Source organism: Rhopilema esculentum, chromosome 11, assembly GCF_057945365.1.
Source record: "Rhopilema esculentum isolate cy_ngs chromosome 11, ASM5794536v1, whole genome shotgun sequence".
NCBI classification, from domain to species: Eukaryota; Metazoa; Cnidaria; class Scyphozoa; order Rhizostomeae; family Rhizostomatidae; genus Rhopilema; species Rhopilema esculentum.
This window is the reverse complement of record NC_142825.1, coordinates 12,153,762-12,180,377: the sequence shown is the minus strand read 5'-3', so window position 1 is coordinate 12,180,377 and position 26,616 is coordinate 12,153,762. Positions and strand designations below refer to the sequence as shown.

Here is a 26,616-nt window from a genome sequence, read left to right as displayed (position 1 = left end):
TGCGTCAAAAATCATGCGCAGTCTTGTAAGCGAAATGTTTTGCATCGAGGCGTTACGTGGCATTAGCACGAAAACTATCTAGTGCAGACATGACGTCATGCTCACAACATAAGAAACTTTGGAGCCTTCAAAGCAGGATTGCGCAAAGTGGCAATGTATTTAAAAGAATTAATTGTGTTCTATGCAAAAAATACGCACTGACGTCAGCACACGTAAACAGTTTTCGCGCCAATGCGTAACTTGAGCTTGAATTCGCAACGGGTCCGCATTACAGATCAGCGTCTGCTGTGGGAAACAAAACGCGAGACAATGCGCAGAAATTTCGCGGTACACTCACTAACAAGCAATCACTCTGAGCCAAGTTCTTGAATTTATGCTTTGAAAGCAAAATCAAGTTCTATAGGCCTTGGCATGGCTTTTATTTGTTGCTTGGGTGGAACGTTTACAGGGCCCACGCCTAAAATTTCAAGGTAGAGGGGCCAGGTTTTATAAGTCGAACTTGAATTTAGTGCTTCAAAACAGAGCCTCTTTGTAAATATTTTTGCTTACCAAAAAATGAGAAGGCAATGGCCCCTCCAACCCTCCTGGTGGCGTGGGCCCTGGTTTAGCCATTCACGAAACATATTTCGAAATTTTACAAACAAAGTAGTTTGTATAGAGCAAAAACTAAATTTGTTTCACGATTGAAGTAAAAACAACGCTGAGACGGGTCTAGAAAAAGCATTGAAACACTGGCTTGATGATGTTTTAAAGGCGAAAAACAGTTTTTCAAATTTAAATATGCTGAAGTGATTTAAAAACTTTATCTAATAGAATAGAAGATAAAAGTGATAAGAAAAAACGAGAATAAATCATTGATAAGCAGAATCATTAAGAAGCCTGTTATTCGCTTGGCTTTGGGACACTGTTGCTAAAGGGCTCTAGAATTAAAATGAAATGGAATGGATTTCAACGAGGCAAAATTCGATTATTCTGCATATTTTGTCAGTTTTCTGGTCAAAGAAATATCGCAAATCAAGAACTCAAAAGGCGTAAGTAGGCAAGTAAATTGATTAGCAAGTTAGGAACTTTAGAAATGTAAGTAGGCTAAAGATGCAAACACAGGCGGAGATTATAGATCGAATTGCACTGACCTGCAGCTATTTTATTAACTGTCGGTAAATGATTAGTGTTATGCAACACATGGCTTCCGACCCTGTCAATAACCTTCAACCCATCTCCAGGAAAATCGGCCGCTAAGATTGGGTTGCCAACTTCATTGACAATACGGTGAGCAGTTACTCCCAGGTTAGCGTTAAGTTTGCTGTAATCGTCAGATAGGATGAAGTCATTGCCGTCTATGGCGTTACCATTGCTAACAACATGGCCAATAGCCCCGTTTGCATCAACATTATGTACACCATTCACATCAAGAACCTTCTGGCCATGAACGTTATGAGTACCCATTACGTCATCCCCGTGAACTGCAGAAGGATGTATCCTTAGTTTTCCATTATTATCAACGTAAAATGTACCCTGTAGTCCAGTCTTCAGAGCACTCGATGTAGCACCCGTTAAAAGCACTGGCCCTGCATTGTTAGGATTAGCAAGGATGGCATCATTAGCTTGAACTAGTAGATTAGCGGGATTGGCTGGATTAGCCGGATTGGCTAGGTTAGCCGGATTTGCTGGATTAGCTGGATTTGCAGGATTGGCTGGATTAGCAGGATTGGCTGGATTAGCTGGATTAGCCGGATTGGCTGGATTAGCTGGATTAGCCGGATTGGCTGGATTAGCTGGATTAGCCGGATTAGCAGGATTGGCTGGATTGGCCGGATTAGCAGGATTGGCTGGGTTGGCGGAATTAGTTATCACTGGTTCATTTTTGTTAGGAAAAAGTTGAGTCACTCTGTCACCTTGTTGGTCCAAAAGAGGCGGCTGTTTGGTTAGCCGGTCAGTAACTATGTTAGGTTTGTTTTTTTCAGTCTCTCCAGAAGCGTCATTATCGACAACTTTAGTGTCCACGTCATAAGAAACTGCCTTACCGTTTTGTGTGACTTTAACTTTCTCTGTCTGGATAATCTTTGGTTCTGAAAGTAGATGATTAAAGTTCATTATAGAATCGAAAACTTCAGCTGTTGTGCATTTTATTCTAGGCGAATGTAAGCAATCGATTTTCAAAGTAATAGTAAATCAATGACAGTAGCCATGTGACATAACAATACACGGTATAATAATGCAGAGAGTCAAAAAAACGTCACCATCATAGGAGACAAGGGACGAAGACTTAAAAAAGACGGGGGGAAAGATAGAAAGATAAAATGTAGTGGTCTGTGTCTTTTAAATGGTCTAAGTCGAAGTATTTATTTTTTGGATAACATTAAGACACAGTTGACAATTTTTGAATTTGAAGCCAGTAATGCTGAATTGATGCACTTATGTCAATGTTCGAAGCTATTTGAAATTCGCTGTTTGTTCTATTTCTAGGGTCTAATGCTGAAATCCAGATCTTTTCTATTCATCTTTAGCAACAATGTTACTGACAAAATGCAAACTTATTGATAGCATGTCTTTTTCATATGTGATGACCATGAAACTTATCACCATTCCCAACTTTTGAACCCCCACCCCTCATCTCCCAGGAATGAATCGTACGATTCAGGAGCAATAAGCTTACCAGGAGCATCTTCTGACGTCACAAGAACACTTATGTATGTATCTCCATCTGCGACAGGTCTAAATGATATTGACTTCTGACCATCAAACTTGACAATTCTCCCAGCCCCACTGACATCAACTCCTTGGAAAGTGACCATTTGCGGTTGTTTCTTCTCGTCCTTGTGTCTGAACACGATCTTTAGTTTCAATGATTTTGCATTTAATGGGTACTCTTTTTCGTGCCCAAGAACAGAAATAATTTTGACACAGCAACGTGCATTGTTGATGAATTTAACTGCAACGTACTTTGTTACTGGAAAAGAGACATTTAGTTCAATGCGTTTGAAGACATTGCATACAAGTGTATGCATGTAGGATAGAAAGTATTTGTTTACAGAGGTGTAGCTAAAGAAGGGATGGGGTGGTGCCCCCAACATTGGATTTGACGGCAAAAAAAGAGAAATATTTAGATTCTAAGTTGATAATCCAATAGTTTAATACTTGGAATATATATGGATAGCGATAAACAAATTCATCCTTGATATGTGCTTAATTTCTGCCTAAAAATGTCTGTGCCAAGGAAATATCCTTTTGTTGGTCTTTACTGGTCTTTTATTCTAAGCATTTGTTATCAGGCACTGTTATATAAATGTTCTCTATTTTTGACATAAATACTCTCTGCACCTTAAAATGGGTGAACTATATCCACTTACTTGATGTTGCGGTTGCGGTTGCAGTTGCACTAGCGGCTGCACCTGCAGTTGCAGTTGACGTAGATGAGCTAGAAGCTCCTGCAGCAGACCCAGCGCCTGCTGTTGAAGTGCCGCTAGCTCCAGACGCAGCGCCACTGGATGCTCCTGCGCCAGTTGTTTGTGCCGCCTGCTTATTAACGTTCACATCTTGTTGGATGTTTATCTTTGCGCCAACTTTGCTGATTGTGTTAAGTGCTAATTGTGGATTAATCTGAGCTGCTAGACCTACAAGAAATGCACAACAGTAAATATAGGAAACATAAAATCAGAAAGTTGTGTATTGAGGTGCATTAACAAAATGTAGATATCTAGAAATTTCTCAGCTTTTTATTCATTTATTCATTTATTCATTTATTCATTTATTCATTTATTTATCTCTTTACTCTTATTTAAACACGATTTCCTATCAGCTATTTAACAAATTAACTAAATAAAAATGAAGCTGCTCTTCTAAGGGGTCATGTTTGCGTCGTTCTACCTCAAGAACTCCTTTAATCTTACTTTAAAGAAGCTTAATGAGGCAGAATCTCGTATTTGTTTTGGGATCTCGTTCCAGGTACTTGCTCCCTGGTATCCAAAAGACTTTTTGCTGTATTCAAGACGAAGCTGAGAAATTTCGAAATCTTCCATTTTTCTTGTGTTATATTTCGAGATATTCGACCAAGGAGTTAATTTATTTTGAGGTTCTCTGGGCAGAGTCCATTGTTTACTTTGTATATAGAAATTAGCCTGTTATATTTTATTAGATTTTGCACATTGAGCCAATCACATACCCAGCCATCTTTGTGCATTGCAGATTCAATTAGTTTGCGTGCCCTGTTTTGCAACCTCTGTAGGGATTCCATTTTAGAGTTTGACAGACTTCCCCAAATGACGCTGCAATATCTCAGATGGCTTTCAATTGATGCTCGATAAACAGTTGTCAATTGTTTCTGGGAAATGATGTTTTTGAGTTTAAATATCGCCCCTAAACCGCTTTTATCTTTCGCTTTACGCCTTTTAGTTGCTCTTCCCAATTCATGCTTTCGTCAATTATGACACCTAGATACTTTGTTTTTTTAACTCTGAATAATTTTTCATCTTCTACCTCGAGGTAAGGGAATTATTTGGCTCTGTTCAGTTGTTTTGGGTTCCCTATCAACATAAACTCAGCATTTAGGGTAAGTTTGTTTTGCCTCATCCAGGACGATACAAGGTCAAGTTCGCCCTCTAAGTCGTTAAAGAGCTCGCTGATCTCTGTGAAGGCATAAAAAATGCTTGTGTCATCTGCGGACATCATCGGATGTAAATCAACGGATATAAATCAACGGTAACCCCAATATTTTAAAATGACTCAGTTCATTTACCTGTGTTTAATCCAACAAGCTGTGGTAGAGTCAAGCCGTTTGTCATTTTTTGCCCATAGAGCCCTAACCCCATCAGGCCAGCGGCTCCTGCAGCAGCTTGAAGACCGGCCGTTGCTCCAGCACCTGCAGCACCAGCACCACCGAGGCTGCTCGCTCCAGTGGCCCCTGCCGCAGCAGCGTTCAAGCCCGCTTGGCCGAGAAGCTCTTGAATTTGTTTTGCTAAAGGTGAGTTATCATCTGGATCCTCGTCTTCTAAGAAAAAGAAAACATCAATTAGGATTTTCTCGTTTCAATTTTGATATTAGGTATGCATTAAATCTCAGATTATGAGAGCCTATCATATGGAACCCTTCTATGGAAATGCTGAACTTCATCGAACGTTATGTTTGATTTTATGACGGTTTCAGTGATACAAAGTTTAAGACTCTATTTTCTCAATTGAAACATCCAAACAACGCGAAAAATAACTTCTAAAGTCTTTCCAATGCTCAAATCTATGGTTTCTTACCACTGCCTACACCAGAGCCAGTTCCACCGCCCGCACCACCAGCTGCACCACCAGCCGCACCACCAGCAGCTCCACCAGCAGCTCCACCAGCCGCACCGCCAGCTGCACCGCCAGCCGCTACACCAGCAGCTCCACCAGCAGCCCCACCAGCAGCACCTCCGGCACCGGCACCTCCGCCAGCACCTCCACCAGCATCTCCGCCAGCATCGCCACCAGCATCGCCACCAGCGTCAGCATCTCCATCAGCTTTAGCTTTGACCTAGAAATTATTTATTGATAAACTCGCCATCGATATATGATAAAGACATTAGGCGTTCAACAAAAACGAACCAGAGTCAGGAAAGCATCAAGGCCCCACGGCCACTGGCCGGAGAAAGGTTGTAGAAAAAGATATTAAGGAAAAATATAATTGAAAACAAACTACAAATTTCTAGAAAGTTTTGAAAAAATTAATTGCAAGGAGAAGGGATCAAGACTAGTTGAGTACCCTTTCTTCTGACTACGTCCATTTAAAGCTTCAATGGCTTTGATGAAAGTTCAATGGTGAAAGTTTCATAGTAAGATTTTCTTGGCCAGAGGATAGTCGACAACTTTTCTGGACTCTGGAACGAACTAGCAACTAGCAAGTGTTCTACACCTACAATCTTTTTCTGTAGAATGATGTTTTTATAATTTCTTTTTCAATGTGAATAGAATAAAGTCTTTTCAAATATTGGAGAAGATCTTCATAATAAGCAAAGATCCATACCATCCATACGAGAACATTTGCAGTCAATAAGATAAACATAATCATAAAAAGTTAATAGTCGCATAATCCTCTCGCGTACAGTCAGATTGATCCTTTTTTACTCTCCGAATTTTCGTTAAGTCTTGATTATTTTTAATTTATTTATTATCAATCATTGAAGTTCATTGTATTTTATGGTTAGCGTGAAAGCCACAATGTTTCTGGGTATATGCATACCTCCGTGGTCTCGCTTTGTATCACTTTAATTGTTCATTTATTATTTCTGATATTTCATAATATTTCTGAAATGTAAACTTAAATGACTTTCATTTCTATTTTGGTAAAGACAGATACGCAAAAAATCTAAGAAATACTGGTGTATAATTTAACTACTCGTTCGAAGAACACAGCAAATCTTTTCAAACGACTAGCACGAACAAGGCGTTTTTTGGTTTGTTTATCATCTGGGTTTTCTAATGTCTTCTAACATCAGATTGTTCCCCCAACATCATTTTCATCCGTCATATGAACCCAGTGGCGGCTCCAGCCTTGGATAAGTGGGGGGGGGGGCAAAAGGTATGTCAAGGACAACGCTCTGTTGGACCACGCCCTTTTCCCCTGTTTGAAACTTTTTCTTCCGGAGGAAACACCTGTTGTCTCCCAAGAAATGTCATTTACATGTAACGATGTAGATAACGTAAATACCCCCCCCCCCCCCTGAAGTCTTCTCATCAGGTTTGCAAGAATCCCAAGGACCAACTTTCTGAAAAAGTGGAGGGGGACTAGTCTCCCCCATTCCCTCCGTGGCTCCGCCACTGCATGAACCCCATCCCCCCCTTACCAGTTGACACAACAAATGAACGAACTTCTATAAGCTGCAGAAGAAAGTTTTGCAAATAAAAGGCCATCTTACTTCAGATGAGGATTCTGCCGCTGCCTTTGCTTCCTCTTTCTTTTCCTCCTTTTTGCAATAATCTACACATGACTGTTGCTCGTGGTTGTGATCAAGCTCAGTGTGGACAGCCAGAAACGTGCAGTCTTTCGAGTAAGATGATACTGTAAGGTCAGCTGTACCACCAGCATGGCAAAGATAATCTGAGCCCCCGAGTTTAATCGCATAAGCATCCGGGTATGTCGATGATTTGCTTTCGAATGAAAACGATGAATACTGGGCTGAAATTGAAAACCAAATAAGTTTCAATTTGCAGAATGGCACCAGCTGTTTTCTATGGTACATGCTACAAGGCTGAATGTAAAAAAAGTTCTTGGAATTCATAACAACTTTTACATTGTTCTGAAACAGCATTTGCATTTTGGCAATGCATTTGGACCTCGAGAAGTATGCTTACTTTCCTGAAGAGATAATACAAGGAAGTCAAAAATTAAACTGGACAGAAACAATTGTTTAGAATTCTGCTAATATTCAGGAATAAAACAGGAGGTGGAATCAGGAAATTTTCAAGTAGCAAACTCTAAAACTACGCTAGTAAAGATAAAAATCTTGACCTGAGCTACTGAGAAAAGAAAAATTTGAATTGCGTTTCTATAGTTTTGGCAGAAACTACCATTTTAGCAACAGCAATCACAGCCACTGCAGGAGCATACACAGTGCAAAAACAAATTGTCTGGAGGCTGTATGATAATAAAGAAATAAAGTAGGGAAAAGTAAAGGTATTTTTTGAAAAATAATATTCACGCTCATATCCTGTTAGATTTTTTAGCTTTGGAAAGATAATATTTTAACAAAATTAAAAAGGCAAAAAAATTATCTTTATATCCCCAATTATAACAAAAATGGATAACTTGTAAAACATGATAACTTCTAAAATTAAGTAAATAAATCACTTTTCTACGCTTCACTTGAAGTAAATAGAGTCCTTTACCTACTGCTCCCTTCTGGGCCACAAACTTGACTCCATCACGCCTAACATAATATCCCCTATGCGCGTCCAGCTCCAAAGAAAGGCTATTGACACTTCCATCTAGCCCTGGCTTTCTTACGATAAATACTGTGGCGTGTTCTCTTGGTTCCAGATGCAGAGAATAGTCGTCTTCATGTATGGACAACGCGTATTTGCAGACGTGACCGTAGGGCTCAGCGCAGGGGAAATTTGCTGCGTAAAGCTTGATTTTCAACACTGCGAAAAAACCAAATAAAATTAATTGTGTTGATATGTCTGTGCCAGAAAGAAAACAGCCATAAAGGTGAAACTTTTTATGAAAGCTTATAAATTGTTATCTTTTCTCAAGTTTAGGCAATTGGAGAATAGTTGGTAATGACTGGCTGGATAAACAAAGACTGGATAAACCAAAGATTGGCATACTGTTGACAGAAGACTGCCGACCCTTACCTGTAACATACATAACTAGATATCGAATGATCTCAATAGTAATAATTATGTCCTGCAGAAGGTGTTTTTGTACCCTGGGTGTCAGAGTCACAAAATTTCGAACGGCAAAATAGAAATGAGGAGCGGAGATGCGGAGGAGCATTTATCTGAGAAACATCTATCTCAGATGCTCCTCCGCTTCTCCGCTTGGTTTTTCATTTCCGTGCTCGAAGTTTCGTGGCTCTGGCACCCAGGGTAGTGTTTTGCAGCTGCTGGCTTTAAGACTTATAAAAAACTCACTAGGATTTCACTAGGACAAACGTTTGGTGAGCGAAAATACTCCCCCTTGTCTCATTTGAATTGGTAAATCTAAACCGTAGCTTCCCCTTTCTTCCTCTCACCTCCTTCCGTCCTCCCCTCATCTCCTTTCGCATACCCCCATCTTCCTTCGCCTTCTTTCGTCTCCACTTGCCTTCTTTCATCTCCCCATGCCTCCCCTTGCCTTCCTTTGCCCAAAATAATCGCTTCATGCCTTTCATTGACGCTATTACATTTAAATGAATAAAGAAACTAATACAATAGTACCAGGCTCACAGTTTAAAGCAAATGCCTACTTACTATATTTCTTCATTTCCTCAGTTCTATCTACAACGTAAAAAATGGAATAGTTAATTCGGCAATAATATGAAACAATAGAATTTTTAAAATAAATCTCCTGGCATCAAATTATGCAACTGCAGTTAAAAATCTAGTCAATTAGTCCAAGTATGGCTTACTGCTAACAAAATAGAGCGAGGGGTGTTACCCTTTAGATTCCAGACAATTATAGAAACTAAAGTTCATGAGTCGTGAACCTGATTGGCTAATGCAAAACAATTATCACGTTTGTTTAATACAAAGCAAGGGATTGAGGTTGAATTTTTACGGCAGTAAAAATCTATGAAACAGAATGAAATGTCACGAAACAATGGGATTTCACTTTAAATGTTTTTTGTGATAGCCAACTGCTAGCGCAACATATGGCCTTTAAGTGTTGTGGAACAGTAAAATGCCTTTCACGAGTGGAAAGACATGAAAAAGAATCAATGTAAAAATGTTTGTTTCCTGCTTAACTGAGCTCTATGAAATTTAAACTCCAAATAAACTCTTAAATATTTCAATTAACTTATTTTTTACTTTCTGCATTAAAATTAAGCTGTGCTAGGAGACAGCAATGTACTTTCACTGTTTTTAAACTTGAAGCCTATTGTGCAAAAACAAACAGTGCTAGTTTAACAGAAATTTAGATTGTAAGTTGAAGCGTCGAAAATTCATCTTGAAATATAGATCCAGTTGTAGTATGAAAGATAGAATAAGAATAAATATAAGAATATATATATAAGAATATAAGAACAAAAGTCAAATGTTGATATACATGTTTCAGATCAACAAAAAGTTTAATATATACCAGCCAATTATAACAGCCACAATGCCTCTGTTCATGGAGAAATAAGTTATCTAACTTACTTTTCCTTGCTTTTAACTCGTCCAATGGAATTCCAAGAGCGTCTGCGGCAGCTTTCAGTCCAGCCTCCTTCCCAGCCTCTTCGCCGGCTTGCTGCCCAGCCTTTTTACCCGCATCCTGTCCGGCCTTTTGGCCAGCATCAGTTCCAGCCTCTTTCCCTAAAATAATTAGACCATTTCGACTCATGCTAGAATATGTTTTAACATAGTGAGAGCAATGTACTTTAACAGGTAAAAACTCAAGGCATTTCTCACAATGTAGCCAGACATCTCAATACTTAAAGCTATCAACTAATAACCTACAGTTGAATTATACAACTTACCCGCTGCTCCAGCTGCCTTTTCAGCGGCCTCTATGGGGTTTTTGGTGGGCTTGGCTTCAGCACCGGCTCCAGCCCCTGTCCCAGCCCCTGCTCCAGCAGCCGCTGCAGCAGCAGCATTTGCGGAGGCATCAGCTACAACAAAACAAGAGGTCCATCTATTAAGTGACTTGTTACACCAGAAAAACTCAAAAATACATTACAATATACTGTATCAAATGATATAACAATTAAAAGCAGAGACGGTAACTATACAGTAGGAAAAAGCTTGCGAATTCTACATATTGTCTGTCCAGGATTGTAACTAAGCTCTATTCCGATACTCAACTGGGTATTCTCCATCTTGTTCTTTCGGACCTTTATTTTGACGTTTTGTACTCTGAGGATTGTCTGACGAAAAAGCTTTCAGTAGTTTGTTGTGAAATGTTTGCTTTTTTCAAAGCCATTTTCAAGTTCTGTGTCGCCAGAAAATTGTTAACTAAGCTCTAGAGGCCTGGCCAAACAATTCAAACATCCAAACAACCTTTTGGTGGTACAAAACATGAAAATGGCTTTGGAAAAAGCAAACATTTGAGTATACTTTTTATAGTTTTACTTTTTTGCACAATCTGTGTAACAGTAAATGTTGCCCTATAGCAGAATTGCATATTCTACTTGAAAGCCCTGATTGTACAAAATTATAATGGTGACATGTTTCGGATTATTGATAAAGCCTGATCGTCGTTTCACCTAGCAGTTTTTGAATCTATCTACATAAGCACGAAAAAACCGCTATTGTGTAGACAAAAGGATTTCGTTTTTACCTTAAGAGTCCATTGGTAACATTCTCAATTAACAATTGGCACTGATTGGGCAACCTTAACAGTCATGTGCTCGCGTTTCTGATTGGCCTATTTCGATCCACAACTGGGTATATATATATTTCCTAGCGTAGAGTTTTCGATCTTGTTCTGACGTTTTGTACTTCGAAGAGTGTCAGACGAAAAGCTCAAGTATACTCAAATGTTAGCTTTTTCCAAACCCAAATTCAAACATCCGTCAAACAGAACACAACATTGTTGTACCAACATTGCTGGACGATGTTTTATGACCTGACCAAACGAATCAAATAATTGTCAAAATATATTTGTCAAAACATATAAAATATAGTTAAATGCTGCCCAACAGCTTCCTACGTTGAATGCTTTCCTTTACCGAATTTTGCATGCAAGACAAGTAAATAAGCTGGCCAAATTAACGCAATTTTGTTGATCAAACATGATAACAAGAGCGATGTTTTACGAACTGTTTGATGGAAATCAAATTCGATTGGCCAGGGCTTAAGTTCTGTCTTTAATATTTACCATTTGCTTTAGTCCAAACATATGAAGATGAAATTGGGAGTAGCTTCTGTCCACTTGGCAGCGAAACTCCAACTTTAAAATGATGGTGTCCATATAATTGTTTGTGCAAACCCATTATGTAATACATTTTTTCTTTCTTCAATGTTACAGGACTGGACTTCTGATTTGGATACCTGTGAAAAGAAATATTTTAACATACCATTTTGCGGAGAGCTGATAAAACACGGGCTCATTATTTTCATGATCATGTTTTTAGCATCAAGTTGGTGATTTTCCAACAGCAAGGTCATTCGCTGCTACCCATAAACTAGCACAGATGAAGATAACAATTCAATTCTGACTAAAGAAGTACGTTCTACGGAAATGGCAAATTACTTCGATTTTGATACTACCTAACCACGGACATTCCAACTATCTATTCGATGCCTTATTTTCAACGAATGCTTGAATCATAAATAAGCATTTACTGGTTCAAAAAACGCAACTTACGAGCATCCTCTACGAATTTTAAATAGGATTTCATGTTACACAGCCAATGAAGTAGCGAGAAAGTGGTAACAAAACGAAAGTTCTTTAAACTTCCATTATAACCAAAAATTTAAATAAAATATTGATTTTAAATACTCTCTTTAAACAAGACCAAAATCAAATTTTTTTGCTCGAAAATTATGTGAAATATAGAATAAATGATTCGTCTAACAATGAAATATGAATTTTCATCAAGTAATATTTGCAAGAAACGTAAGCAAAGTAAATAGGTAGGGAAGTAAGAATGAAGTAAAATTTAAAAGCTCCGGGTAGGAGTAAAGATGAGTTTTAGCACAAGGTTGGCACGCGAAGAGTTCCTGGTTTTTCTAGCTATGCAAAGACTATTGCTTCTAGAAACAAATGCCATTGAAACAAGAATTTATCCCCTTCAATGTTTAAGAAAGCATAATGTACCACGAAATATACTGATACCATGTAATATGGAGAGCATTGTATAATAATAGCTACTATTCTTGAAAGAAACTTCGATTGTTTTAGTATTTAGTTTCCAACGAAACGAGACTTGATGCAATAAACACAGTAGAGAAGTTGTAAGGAATATTCATTCATACTTATCATATTGGTCTTCCTTTACGATTTGTCTTCCGATGGTTTCGCACACTTTTCGCAGGTTAGATGGAGATTCGTCAGTACTGATAAAGAATTGCCCCTCGGCATTACTCGCTAAAAATCAAAACAAAAAAGCTTAAGATATACTTTAAGCACAACTTGTTAAAGAGAAAATTGAGTTCAAAATTCTCTCAAATTTGGCAGCGTAGCTCTAACGCGCTTGACATCATCATTTGACGTCTTTGCACGAGATACCATTGCTTGAACATGATAATCTGTGTTTGGCAGGTCAAATTAAAAAACAGATTATGAATTTTGCACTCAAAAGGTTGCCTCGAGATTAAATAAAATTTAAAAAAATTGCCCTCAACTGGCTCAATTTAAGAAATGTAATTTAGATACCACATCCAGAATTTGGACAACACTTTCTATATTGAAATGTCAAATTTTTTAGATTATTTTCATTTTTCCAATCTTAATGGCACCTTTCCAAGGATAATGAAAGATAAAGATTGTGTAAAAACTCTCCGGTGCGCACTTTTCATCCCAGTGTGTGCCCTTTGAGCATTATGATGCTATGATAGCTATGGAAGTTAACGTGAACCAATTATTGGGCGATAAAGCCTGCTCCAGCAAGTTTATTTTCATGGTAATATGTTTTGGCAATGATGACCAGTAAAAGTTGCAAAACAAATTCTGTCAATCTATAATGTTCTAAATGATCTAGAAGATAACAGTATTGCCAGATTATTTTATACTTTCTGAACCACTTGTTATCAAGGTTGAAGAAAACAAAAACGCTGTCTGAATCAAGGCGCAGTTTACATGATAGAAGACTTTTGAAAAACGCATATACATACTTAGGAAAAGCTTTTGCTTTTAAGAAAATACCTACTACAAACCTCTGTTATAAAAACTGTCGAACGTTTTAGAAGTTTTGAATATGACAAACGCCAAGATTCCGTGTACATCATACCATTCTTTGGAAATCCTGATACAAATAGGCAAAGAAAAGTATGTTTCGAGAAAAGCAACTTACAAAGATAGAATGTGTATGCGCCATCCTGAGGTGGTTTAAAGTAACCAAAAATCTTTGACCCATAGCTTTCATCGGGGAGGCCCTCACGTTCAGTGAAGTCGCTTAGCTGTTTGGTATCATCTGGAGAATTAGGATATTTAGAAGTGTTGAGCAGATCCTTTACCATATAACCATCAATTTTCTTGAAGACTTGCAGTGTAAGACCAGGAATGAAATCTAAAGAAAAAAATAAGCCTGGATTAAATCAAAATATTTGTTAAAAAATGAAGACACAACAAAAAGATCCTGTAAACTTTTACTAAAATTAGATCTTATCGCTTCGATTTGAATTCTTGGACTTACCTAAAACTTTGTGAAGGAATTTCCCCTGGCTAGTTTGGCATATGTTTACATTCAATATTAGCAAATGCTGTCGTCCAGATATATATTCTGACACGAACTGTGATAATTGATAAACTTTCCTTTATCAGATTGATATTTGATAAGATAACTTATGCAAATTATGCAAAATTTACGAGTGTAGTTGATAGTTTGCTGTTAGCTAAAAGTGATTTTTATACAGAATACAGAGTTTGGTACAAGTAAAGGCATAACGAAGTTTCACTGAAGCAATAGAATGGCCAAGAAATCAAATCTGACGCTTTCAGTAGTTAAATATTATTCAAAAAATATTTAAAATACATAATTTTGCAGATACTTTAAATATTTCTAGCTTTGGACTGACATTTGAACTGTAAAGTGGATCGGATGAAAAAGGTTTCATTTTGCTATGTTTCCGAGCAATCTTCTAATATTGCGGTGCCAAAAATTTAATTGGATTATGGAAGATCTGTTCTACTTTAGATGTGTTGAGAATGAAAGACATGGCTCTGAGTATAGAGCAGTATAGCTAAAAATACTAAAATAGATTCGTCAAGAAGCAAGGTAAGGAGTGAAAACACCAATTAGAAGACGTGATGGTTGGCTTTAATACGAGAGAATGGATGATATAAAGATATGACCATGTTCGATGAAGAAAAGAAGGGAATGAATTTACAGAATTTTTATGGTTTGAATTGATGGCTTGAGAGAAAGAAAACGACCAAGATAAAAATTTGATGAAAATGGTTTGAGACGTTATGCTGAGAGTTGAGTAAACAAAAGTAGCTGCTGTTACAGCTAAAATGGCAAGCATAGGTTTGAGTGGTTCAAAGTAATGTTATTTGTGACAGATCCTCTTCGTGAAATAAAGAAATGTTCGTTCCCATCCATTATACTGGGTGGAACATTTAAAACACGAACCTTCTTTTCCTCGTCTTTTTCTCACTTTAGCGTCGTCTACTGATCGCCTGCTTTGAGATCTTGCAAGACCTTGAGAAAAATATGTTATTAATTCATGCTAAACTGAAGAAGGATGATTTTTGTTTCCAGTTATACTGTAGCATATCCTAGGTTCAACGGATCACATTTCAGAAAGACAAAGCACATGTTTTACCTAAAAATACTCAATGTGCAATGACTTCGGAAAACATTGGCTGAAGGGAGAACGATGCAAAATATATTGCTCGATGATGTTCCAAAAAATTTTTATTAGGAATTTTAAGCACCTTTCTATAGCGTAAATGGTAATACAATATAGGTATTCAATAAAAAATAACTACTTTGAAATAAAATTTGACTCAGGTAAGATTAAATTTGATTAAAATCGAGGATTTTCAACGCATTTATTTTACGGAATGAAAATGATAATTTCTTTGAAGATATGATAATACATTTGAAATCCAGTGTTTAGACTTGCAGATAAAGGAATCTTTTTTTATTCGATCAAAATTTTGTTCACTTAAGCTATGTTCACATTGCTCCGTATTTTTCATATCGATCCGTTTTACCTGTTCACACTGCTCCGGATACATTTGATAACGGCGTGAAAACGATGAAGCGTTCACATTGCTCCGCCCTGGATAAAAAGGAAAACGCCACGAACTGGTTTACAGACCTTGCGACTACTAAAAAACTTTTCAAACACCTCACTGTCACTAATATTCCTCCGAGTAGTGTACTAACTTCGAGTGAATCAACCATGTTAAGAGAAGTTGTTCAAATTAGCGTGGTCTAAGCATCTTGCTGCGCCGTTGTTGTTGTTGTTGTTACCGTTTTCCAAAGCATCCGTTTTCGGTGTTCACACTGCGTTTTGCGTTTTCGAAAATCTCCGTTTTCAAAAGTCTCCGTTTTCAAAGTGCGTTTTCAAAAGTCTCCGATTTCGCAGCGGAGCAATATGAACGCAAGGTGAAAACGGATACTTTTTTATCCGTTTTCATTGGAATCCGGAGTAGTGTGAACGGGGTCTCGAAAAACTTTTCATTATCGGCTATTTAGGCGATAGTTTAAATCTATTAGGTTTCCACTTGATTAACCAAACGACGACTTTACGAACCTTTATCTGCCGCTGCTTTCAATACAACTGGCGCATTGGTTTTTGCTGTATCGATCCCGATCCAATTCCCATAGGGAAACTTAAACGTGGTATTTTTTGGGTCGATAACATCAACCTACAAATAAACGAAAAGTTCAAAATGATTCAATGCGAACTTTGCAAAGTTGATATACCACAGGAATATGGAGAATATATCGTTGCTGCGAAAATTTCTCAAGAGCCATCTTTTAAATCAGTCGTTTAAAAGTTATTTTGTTGCTGAGAATGTCTTTCAAGCCATCGAATACATCATTTTTTCTTATCTTAGAAGCTCGCAACTCATGCTAATAAGAAAAAGCTGCGGTGATCCGTAGAGTTAAGCTGCAATAATCTTATGCAAATGTTTTAAACGTTTTGATGATGTTTAATTGGATCACAAACAATAACTAAGAAAAAATAATCTACCTCTTTTAAAAGCCAGCTAGGATCTTCTCCAGTGCCATCTGTCCTAACTTGTATCTTGTTAATTTTTCCTATTTTTTCTCCAACTAGTAGTCGAAATATATCAGTTCTGAAAAGCAAAAATGAGAAATTGATAAGATTTAGTTATAAGAATAACTTGAAACCAATCTTGAATCTGTATGAAATGTGTAAGTGAAGATTTTTGAAGCTCGTGTCAGTGTAATCTTTTCATATGCTTCTTTTAAAAGTGAATATAGTCGAATATTTTCAGTGCATTGTCATTATTGTTCGATGCCTTTTTCAAGATAAGAAGAATTTTGCATCAAATGAGAAATGCGCACAATTAGGATAGCCTGGCATTAATGTACCTGTCTTGGCCTATTTAAAACGAGATCGCAAAAAAGCCAACACTGGAAATGTGCCCACAGGCCTCCTCGACATTTCTGCAAAATTGAAGCAAATTTCTCCAAGAATCCTAGCATCAGGACTTTTTTGAAGAAGGGGTGGTCAAAATTCTAAAATTTGTCATTTCTCGCAATTTGATTGGTTCAAATCGATGGGGATTCCCGCTTTGGCGATTCCTTTCGCAGCCAATCAAGATTTGACGCCTATGCTGATAGCCTGACATTAATGTACCTGTCTTGGCCTATGCCCTATGGATGAATCATGAGTCTTTTTGCAAACATTGATAGTTTTGCAGCCATGCGTATTGACGGAGGCTTTAGAACGTCTAGTAATATTTGATTAAAAATAACGTTTTTCAATGTTAAGCAACTGTGCTATGAGTCTCAAGTATGTATAATTGCGATCTAGAATGCTTAGGGTACTTGAAAAAACTATTCATTAAAAAAAAAAGGTCGTTCAAATTGACGGTAAGGTTAACAATGTACAACTTAGAAAGATGAACAAAAAAGCCTAAGCACCATTTCGGGTTCTGGAACGCCTTTTCTAAACTGACTTGTATTTTTATCTACCTGACGGTACATTTAAAAACAATTTTATTGGCTATTGAGATGAAGGAAGCATCTTACAATATATTTTATTTGCAGATTCTTTATATAAATTACTATTGCATAACATATTGTCAAGAGCCACGGAGAATATTACAGATTGAGGGGGGCTAAAAAGTTTTAGGGAGGGGGGGCTAAACATGCTAAAAACCAAGAGCAGGGATATTTTTGTATGGTTATAAGTACATTTTTGAAATACTTTGGGGGTTTAATTCCCTCAGACCCCCGCCCCTCGCTTCCTCGGTCCCTGCTCTACGTGCAGCTTGAGACGGCAGAGCGATGCAACACCAATGGCGTTTTTGAAACATTGGTCTTGCATCTTGATTTATTTGAGGCATCAGAAAAAGCTGCTATGTCGGATATGGTGCTAAAAGAAGATTCAAACTTTGATTAGAAACAACAAACCACGTTTTTAGCTGTGAAAAGGACAGGTGAATAGTATTGATACAAATAATCTGCTTTGGAGCTAAACATCATGGCACGCTGGGTGCAAGCATTATGGAATGTATGGTGTGCATTTACCGCCAAAGTTAATGATCAGAAAATTTCATCAAAGTTGTAACTTTTTATCAAAGAACGTTCACAGATGCAGTAAAGCTTGTCAAACTTTCAACTAAAACCAAGATTCTAAGAAACATTTCACTGGGTTTTCTACACAATTTCCAAGTTTTCAAATTTTCAATGAATACAAAAGAAGCACGACTTTCAGATTTTCATTGATAACTTCGAGTTGAAACTGCAAAATTGTGTAAAACACCCAGTGAAATTTTTCTTAGAATCTTGATTTAGTTGAAACTTTGACAAGCTTTGGTGCAACTGTGAGCGTTCTTTGATAAAAAGCTACAACTTTGATGAAATTTTACAATTATCAAATCTGATTTTGAAGGCACTACAAAGATTTGTCAAGGTTTATCCGTTGAAGCATCAATCTCGTGTCAAATCAAAGCGTACAATTGTTATTGTGGTAATTTATTTGCCGGAATTATTGACCAATAATTTTGTGACACAAGTTTATTTCACTGTATTTAATTCATAATCGACCTCCAGATTCACGTAGACCCTTCTTGAGAGTTCCATTATTTGTCTTCGTTTCAAGCTACGTTTTCTACCCGACCAGACTCTAATAAAGATCATAAAGGTCCACAGACCTGAAGCCCCCGAGACCTTTCCGTGCCTGTCCCTTAGCAAGGCCCTACAAGCAGCACACAAAAAATTTCATTCAGTACACTACATTCATATACGATCAAAGACCGCGGAGCATAATACGGATTAAAGGGCCTAAAACGTTGGGGAGGGGCTAAACAAGTTTAAAAGCAAGAACAGGTTGACTTTTTGTATGGTTAAAAGTACATTTTGGAAATTATTTGGGGAGACTATTTCCCCCTCAGCCCTCTCCCAGGGTCCCTGACTGTTTAATTTCACTTACTTTCCAGCAGCAAAAGCATCTTTATTGGAGCTATCAATTTGGAGTTCCTTTTCCTCCGTTTTTCCATCATCCCCATATAACACAACATAAACTTTTGACTTTGTTCCAGAATCTTTTTCTGCACCTGTGAATGTTACTACCTTGTACTCATCACCCTCGCTGCCTAAAATGCAAAAGTACGAATCTCATCTAAGTGGCGATTATTTGGTAACATCGCAAAACAGAAAAAAATTTATGCAACTTGCACACTGATGAGGTGAAGAAACATTTCCAAATTGTTCTTGCTTTTTGAGTGGTGAGAGCCAACATACTATTTTGTTACTGGCCCTATAGTAGAGGCCTAAAGTCTTGACTTAATCATAATTTCAGTTTCTTCGGAATCTAATGTTTTTTAACTGCAAAGCTGCAGTCGCAGGCGTCGAAGTCTATCCTAGTGTAGGGGAATCTTCTTGCCTCGCTTTAAAAGACACTGTGACAGAGGTCGGCTGAAAATCACCTTTGTTAGTAAGAATGTTGGAAAAATTTCTAATGATTCTGACTAAAGATTTTGACGACCTGCCCCTAAAATATTCTTAATTGCGAGTTAATCTCTAAACCGAACGAAGAACTGGTAGATTTTAATTCAAAATGTAAAATAAGCTTTAAAATAGATGTTGTATTCATGTGAAAAGCGCCTTCACAACTTTATTATGCCAAAAGGTGTAGGATAAGAAAATAATATTGGGTGTGTATGCTTTTTGTTGGTGTGGCTTTTTGTACCAATGAAGCAAAGATTTGCTAAAATAGAAGCGATTTTTCGAGAAAACCTTGATCCAAGGAAATACGATGCTCGCTCTTATTGTGTTGCGACAGTCAAAAATTTAAGGCGACTGGATAACGATAGAGAATGAGCATTCAACTAACCCGAGAAAATGTGGAGATCGTACTAGGCTAGGCTTTAGATCTTAACATAGTGGTATTATATCAGACGTACATAAAACGTAATGGTCTCAAAATCTGAGCTATTTTAAAACCGAAAGTCTAGATGGATGCGACAAAAATCCAAGTTGTGGAACGACCGTCCTACATAATCTGCATGTGCAGTCAATTTCATCCAGCTTTTAATTTCTTTCTTAAACTCATTGATAGATTGAACATTTCTTATGTGCTGAGGTAGAGAGATCCAGCCCCAACTGATATACCCAAATAAAAAAATTATATTGCAAAAGAGACTACCTCCTTTAAGACTGCCTGCAAACATGGGACCAGAAACCACTCTCAAAAAAGAAAGAACATAAGCGAGGTATGTTTGACAGCTGGTTCATATACTCTACTGAACTTGATTCGAAAAAGAATAGTCGACCAGAGCGCAAAATACCAAACAAATCGGTAAGGGGAAGGTTTGTTGAACATGTCAGAAAAAAGACATGTTTACATCTAGTAGAAGCACTGGCCTGCTCGAACAAGCCAAAGCAAGAAGAAATGTTAATAAATTCTGTCTATTTGAAGGTCGCAAACAAAGTAATAGGCTTACAGGAAGAAGCCACATGAAGGGAAATTTTTTTTGCAAATGTTTGTTTTTAACAGCCTTTATAGCCCAGGCTTAAAGTTGCACTCAGTTTACTTCTTATAGGGGAAAACACCAAAACTTTGCTGTAAAATGTACCCGCAAGCGAAAAATTAACGAAAGGAAATGATTCTTCGGAACGGTGCATCTGCAACAAATAAACTTTACACAGTAAAATGAATAACATAAACATTTGATAAGATAAAATTCAAATTCACCTGTTTTCTCTACTTGTTGCACGGCGTCATCGCAGTGGTGTGATTGAAGGAGTCCTGCAAGGATCACAGTTAGGAACAACACTGATTTTGAATTAATCATTGCTCTTCATGAAGAGCAACGGTTTTTTAGGAGATCCAGTTTTAACAATTTTGTGGACAGGAAAATTTGTAAAAACAAACTCGCGAGCAAAAAACGAACAAACTGTAGGTAACTGTGAAAGCTTATTGTGAACGGCTCATTGAGTACCGGTGGCGCGATTGAACCATTGCAGAGGTCATTCGCTTGATTAGGTATGCTGCTAATAAGATTAACGGAGCTGCGCTTTCCTATTCTACATTACAATACCTATTGTTGATAACTGGAAACAGTAATTATCCTTGTTAGACAGTTTTGCCAACCTTGCTTTGATTATCATTTTACGGAATGTTAGCCTCAAGGTAATTGAAACTGGAGGCACGCGTATATGGTCTTATCGCATTCCTTTACGACAAACTAAAGTTTTCTAAGCATTGCGGAAAATCCCCGTCACCTGCAGCTTACGATGCACGATAGATTCAAATTTTCAAGGCCTCAATCAACGAAAATCTACTCATGGGGTATATCTATCAAATAATGGTGGTAAAGTCACCCTGGGTAGATAACTCAGCTACCATTTGGTAGTAGTGTATTTTAGGAATAGTTCTGATGTACATGAAAAAAGTCTAGACGCCAGTAAATGGTCCATTGACTACAACAGGTTATCGTACGATGGTTACATGTCTTAGACAAAGGAAGCATCTCCGCTCCTGTGCAACGGAAGCTAAAATTGGCAACAGTGACTACATGCTCTGGCATTGACTGTCTTGATCTGAATGTAGATGAATAGCGGATGTGGGGAAAGAGATTGAAAAAATAACTAGGAAAACATGTTTTATAATATATCATACATTGGAACATTGGAAAATGGAGACATCGTCTCTCATTATTTGTTTCCACGCCGATAAAGAAATTAATTTTTTGAAACCAAAATCTGATTCTTCGAAAAACCATTTTTCTGCTTTCACATGTCTTGCTTTTCATCGATTTGTTTTGAACGCAAAGAGAAATGCAACATTTATGTATTTTGTGCACGCTGCAGCGATTTTAAAATTGCACAGCTTGTCATCGGGCCTTCCCATCTGGCACAAGCAGTACAGACTGCAAAAATGACCCACTGGCCCCCAAAGTAGCCCTGCAATTTTTCATTGGTAACCCAATTCTCCAAAAATTGAGTGTCATAAAAGATCTCTTTTTACACAAAAGCATAAATATAAAATGGCAGTTTGGTTTTTCTAATTTTCAAAAAATTTTGTTACGTTGCATTATCCTCGAATAAACTTTGTTGACTGTTTGAAAAATAGTCATTAAAAATTAGGCTGAACTAGTCATCGGTAGTGCGAATTTTACTACCCTAGGTACCACAAGCACAAAAATTCGAGCGCGGAAATAGATAATAGGAGTGGAGAATAGGACCTCCTAAGCTCCCCCACCTCTCCGCTTGGATTTCAATTTCCGCACTCGAAATTTTTTGGTTCTGGTACCCAGCGTAGAATGTTGTAGGACACGGAAAAAAATGTTTGAAACTTTACACATAAACAAATATTAACCTAAATCTAATCACAAAGCCTAATTAAACGCGAATATTTGACCAAATAATCTTTCTTTAATCATTTAAAATTTCAAAGTACAACCAAAGCTACTCAAATACATGCCACAAACAATAGTGAAGGACAAAAGGTCATCTAATTTCTATTATGAGTGACATTTACAATTTTCAATTACATTTAAATATAAACGCAAAAAAGGAAGAAGAAGAAAAAGAAACTTAATCAGGAAAAGTATAGTACCTCTAGAAAAACTTACACACAAATTTTTTAATTAATTCACATGTTTCAGAGGTAGATCTAGAAAAGAAAAAAATAAAGAAAGGGGTTGCTGCTGTTGTGTTTTTCAATTGAAAGAATCTCTTAGTGTTTTTGATGAATTGAAGTGTGGCCTCCATAAGAAGTCTATTGGCAAGTACATTTAATTCGGAACTTCCACAAAGTATTATTTAACAAATTTCCGTTCCGTTTGAAATTTTGAGTCCAGGAATTTCAGAAAAGCCGACCAAAGAGCTCGTTCCGCATTGCTTGGAACAAATGGCAGTGCAGAAAAAAGTGCTCGCTGTCTTCATCATCTGCACCACAAACACACAAGGGGCTCAGGTAATCGGTGTGCGTTTAAAACGGTGTGCGTTTAAAAGACTGAATCACAATCAAAGTTGGGTTTAGTATCTTGCTACCGTTACTGTAGAATTTACAAAGACCGGTTTTTTGTGGGTCTTATTAAAGACAATAATTTACGTTTAAATTCTGAAATTGATTAACCAAATAATCTAAACAAAGATAACGACTGCTTCCACCAAATATTGTATCCGCTGATCTTCTAATATACAATCCTATTCCATTGATTTTAAAAGGTCATCAACTGAAAGTCGCTAATTTTCTGGTTTTGTTAATTTTACAAATTTCGGTCACGAGAAAAATTGTCGGTTTTGCCAATAGGCGTATGATGAATCCTTATGACGGCGCTTACCAAGAAGCGACGATTACTCGGCGGTTAGTGTCCTAGACTAATATCCAACTGTCTGCGGTTCGAGTCCCTGACATGACCAAACTTTCAACCAGTTCGAGGGGAGTCACCAGCACTCTGCAACTCCAGGCGTAGAAACCATGTGTGCGTTCACATCGAGAGGAAGGATCAGTTATATTTGATATATACACTTATGCCAGTTTTGCTTAGTTATAATGCTTAGTTAAATAAATGCTTAGTTAAAAGTAGATAATAAGCCTTCGTTGCCAGCTTTTCACTTTTTGCAGACCATTAAAGGGGTTACTTAATAGCATCAATCCGTTAAAGTATTTTACAGGTCTTCGAAAGAGCAAGACCAAAGTTTGCACCAAAATCATTGAGAAACTTTGCGCCTAGTATAGAGTACCGAAGTGATGACGTCATAAAAATCTATTTTTAGAATTTTTGAAATTTGTTTCCATAACCTGAAAGAGTATCATGAAATACTTCTAAATCTGCAAAATCAGTTAAAGGTATTACAATTTGGCTGAGATATAGCCACATGAGCACAGAATCTTGCCCCATCAAACCTCTGCGATTTGGTCTGAACCAGGCTAGAATAACAGTAATCCGTTAGCAAACTTTAAACCTTCCATTGGCCATATCTCGCCCAATTTTGAGCATATCTAACTGATTTCGCATTTGCATTTCGCAAAGGTATTTTATGCCGTTCTTTCAGATTATGTGGTCAAATTTATGAAATTCTAAAAAAATATTTTTGATGACGTCACACTTCGGTACTCTATATCTTAAGCTTCTAACTTCATCTAAATATAAATCGGTGTCGAATTTTGTTGTTGCACCTTTGCCTTAAAATTAAAACTGAGAACATAAACAAGCGGTTAAATTAGCTGAATTATAAGAGGAAACTATCATGGTCAAAAAATAGCTAACATATACACCCGTCAGATCAGGAACACGAAGTGGAGAGACAAGTTTTTTCCAACAGATAACAGGATGTATAGAGAGCTTTGGATTGTTTATAAACTGGTTTAGAAAAACAGAAAAACAGGTGCTCTTTTTGCTGTTTGATTAGCGAGTTTGATATAAATCAGCGCCGATTGAAACCTGGTCATTTGAAACTCATAGAAACGCTTCAAATTTCCATTGGCTAATATCTTGAGCAATCCTTAAATTGCACTTGCTTTTTTATATTCCATTAATAATGAAGTTATATAATTATAAAAATAGTTAGAATTGTATTGCACTTGTCTTGGGTGTCTCTGCAAAACTATTCACCTCCGTCAAAGAACTTTCGAAGTCAAGTGCGCATATTCACGAAATTCGCGCTGGAAACAGCTGAAGCCGTGCAGAGCAGGTGCGCGGGATTGTGCATCACACTTCTGACTGGCTGATTCCGATAAACTTGTAATTATTTCCTCATATCGTTTCAGGTATATTATTGGGATTTTAGAGAAATTCTGATCGTGAAAGCTGTCAACAGTTATTCTGAGTACCTCTAAAACTGGAGCATCGTACATGGCGAGATCAAACAGCTTTTGACACCGAGTAAAAGAGTTAGCCTCTTTGAGAACAGAGAACATACAGACGACCATGGAGTGCTTCAAGTTCATAATACCATTAAATGGCACGTATACAACACGTATACTGTATTTCTCTGGAAATATAATTCTTGCGCTGATATCTTTCATTGGTAATGGAGTTGTCATGTACCTTGTATGGTACAACACCAAGCTTCATAGGCCAACATATTATTTTATGTCTGCTCTGGCTTTGTCCGATTTCACAACAGCGTTTTTCGGGCAACTTACATTTTGCATTGAGGTGACATTTAAACAGTTTACGAGTTGCGCTTACGACAAAGTAATTGCATTTTTCAACGCAAGCAGTTGCAGCTCAAGTCTCTTTCTCTTATGTTTAATATCACGGGACCGCTACATTCACGTGGCTAAGGGAACACTTTACCAAAGCCACATGAGTATCACATACTCCAAGCGGGCATCGGCAGCATCCTTCTTGGTTGGCATTTTCATAGCTACACTGTTCGTCATCGAGGATCGCTTCGTCCGTGTAGTTAGCACACTTGCCTTTGCAGTCGTCGCTAGCAGTTGCTTCACATTCATTGCAGTTCACAGCAAACGAATATTGAGAATCGTTGGTGATCACATACGACATATGCACGAATCAATGCCGCAAGAAGCGACCGTAAGGCAGGCAGGAAATGTTCAAACATCGGAGGCGATGGAGAGGGCAATCAACAGATCAATATTCTCCGTTATAGCCTTATACTTATTCGCTTGGACGCCGGTGATAATACTTATGTTAATATTTGCATACCACAACATCAAAGGTAAGCACATAGCTGACGAGTACCGCTATGCATTCGCGTGGTGTTCCTTTGTATCATACTTTAACGGTGCTCTCAATCCAGTGGTATACTCGTTCAGATGCGACGCAATAGGGCAAGAAATGCGCAAATTGGTCCGTCGCTTTTTCTGCCTAAAGAGTTTCATGGCGGTGGAAAACTCCGAAACGATCCCATCATCCGGAAAAAGAAGGCCATCGGTCATCCGTCAATGAAAAATAGTTTACACCCTTTACCAAAAGGGACATCATGTGCAGTTTGTCGGGTTGAAGTATTTTTTGCAGGTCTTCTAATAATTTTGCGCGGCGTACCGTGTCGAAGGCCTTACTCATGTCTAGCAGTAAAAGGTAGAGCTACAATGTCATGATTCTTTGAGACAAAAACCACAAAGAAACCGTGGGAGACATTTTTACTAATAGCCATTTAACGTCCAACCTGGATTGTATGATATTCATTGAATATAGAATATTGAATAGTGATTTTTTTACATCTTTCTATGGCAGATTATGACTAAATGATTTCAGTTTGACGAAGAAGTGGAAGGAATATCCCATCTGAACTTGATTAACTGAAGCACCAATAAAAGTTCGTCGTACTATCAAACGATAAATAAAACGAAAAGCAAAATGGTCCTCAACTTAATATCGTTTCATATTCGCATCAAAGCCTGAGGGCCAAAATTTTTCGTGATTTCTGCTTGGAATACAAATTCTTAACTAGTTTGGTTCCAATAACTATATTGAGAACTCATAGAATATTATCATTATTCGCCTTCTATTTCAGGGCTCCTGCTATTTTCTGCCAAAACGTAAATAACATTTTCTTATAAGAGAATTGAAGGTACATGATGTCTCGGGTAAAAAGCTAGGATATGGGGAGCTGGTCTATAGGACCTCTGTTGGTCTACGATCATGTCAATTTCTAAGCCAACTATGATGAAATTTTTTTGACCAAAAAGTACCCATATTTTTGACGATATGACAGAAGTTCAGACAAACCTG

General features: G+C 37.6%; 2 protein-coding genes across 4 annotated transcripts in view; one reads left to right on the top strand and one right to left on the bottom strand.

Annotated features, from left to right (window-relative positions):
* The window catches only part of LOC135693794 (uncharacterized), a 33,938-nt gene extending 10,690 nt beyond the window's left edge, over positions 1-23,248 (bottom strand). Inside the window, exons 1-18 of one of the 3 annotated variants that reach the window (XM_065212366.2) lie at positions 20,658-23,248; positions 18,894-19,056; positions 16,461-16,566; positions 16,017-16,131; positions 14,885-14,953; positions 13,604-13,819; positions 12,567-12,678; positions 11,467-11,639; positions 10,127-10,258; positions 9,807-9,962; positions 8,919-8,945; positions 7,854-8,108; positions 6,884-7,143; positions 5,244-5,502; positions 4,736-4,984; positions 3,351-3,614; positions 2,657-2,950; positions 1,134-2,069 (exon numbers count right to left, since the gene is read on the bottom strand). In XM_065212366.2, the coding sequence (XP_065068438.2) occupies positions 1,134-2,069; positions 2,657-2,950; positions 3,351-3,614; positions 4,736-4,984; positions 5,244-5,502; positions 6,884-7,143; positions 7,854-8,108; positions 8,919-8,945; positions 9,807-9,962; positions 10,127-10,258; positions 11,467-11,639; positions 12,567-12,678; positions 13,604-13,819; positions 14,885-14,953; positions 16,017-16,131; positions 16,461-16,566; positions 18,894-19,056; positions 20,658-20,757 (3,886 nt within the window). In that variant the 5' untranslated portion in view covers positions 20,758-23,248. Of the gene's footprint in view, positions 1-1,133; positions 2,070-2,656; positions 2,951-3,350; positions 3,615-4,735; positions 4,988-5,243; positions 5,503-6,883; positions 7,144-7,853; positions 8,109-8,918; positions 8,946-9,806; positions 9,963-10,126; positions 10,259-11,466; positions 11,640-12,566; positions 12,679-13,603; positions 13,820-14,884; positions 14,954-16,016; positions 16,132-16,460; positions 16,567-18,893; positions 19,057-20,657 lie in introns of all 3 variants that reach the window. The other 2 variants (XM_065212365.2, XM_065212367.2) reach the window with 2 other exon arrangements.
* A 1,595-nt stretch (positions 23,249-24,843) lies between these two features.
* On the top strand, positions 24,844-25,830 carry LOC135693801 (trace amine-associated receptor 9-like). Its single transcript, XM_065212373.2, has one exon. The coding sequence runs from the start codon at positions 24,844-24,846 to the stop codon at positions 25,828-25,830; it is 987 nt and encodes a 328-aa protein (XP_065068445.2).
* Positions 25,831-26,616: the final 786 nt, after the last annotated feature.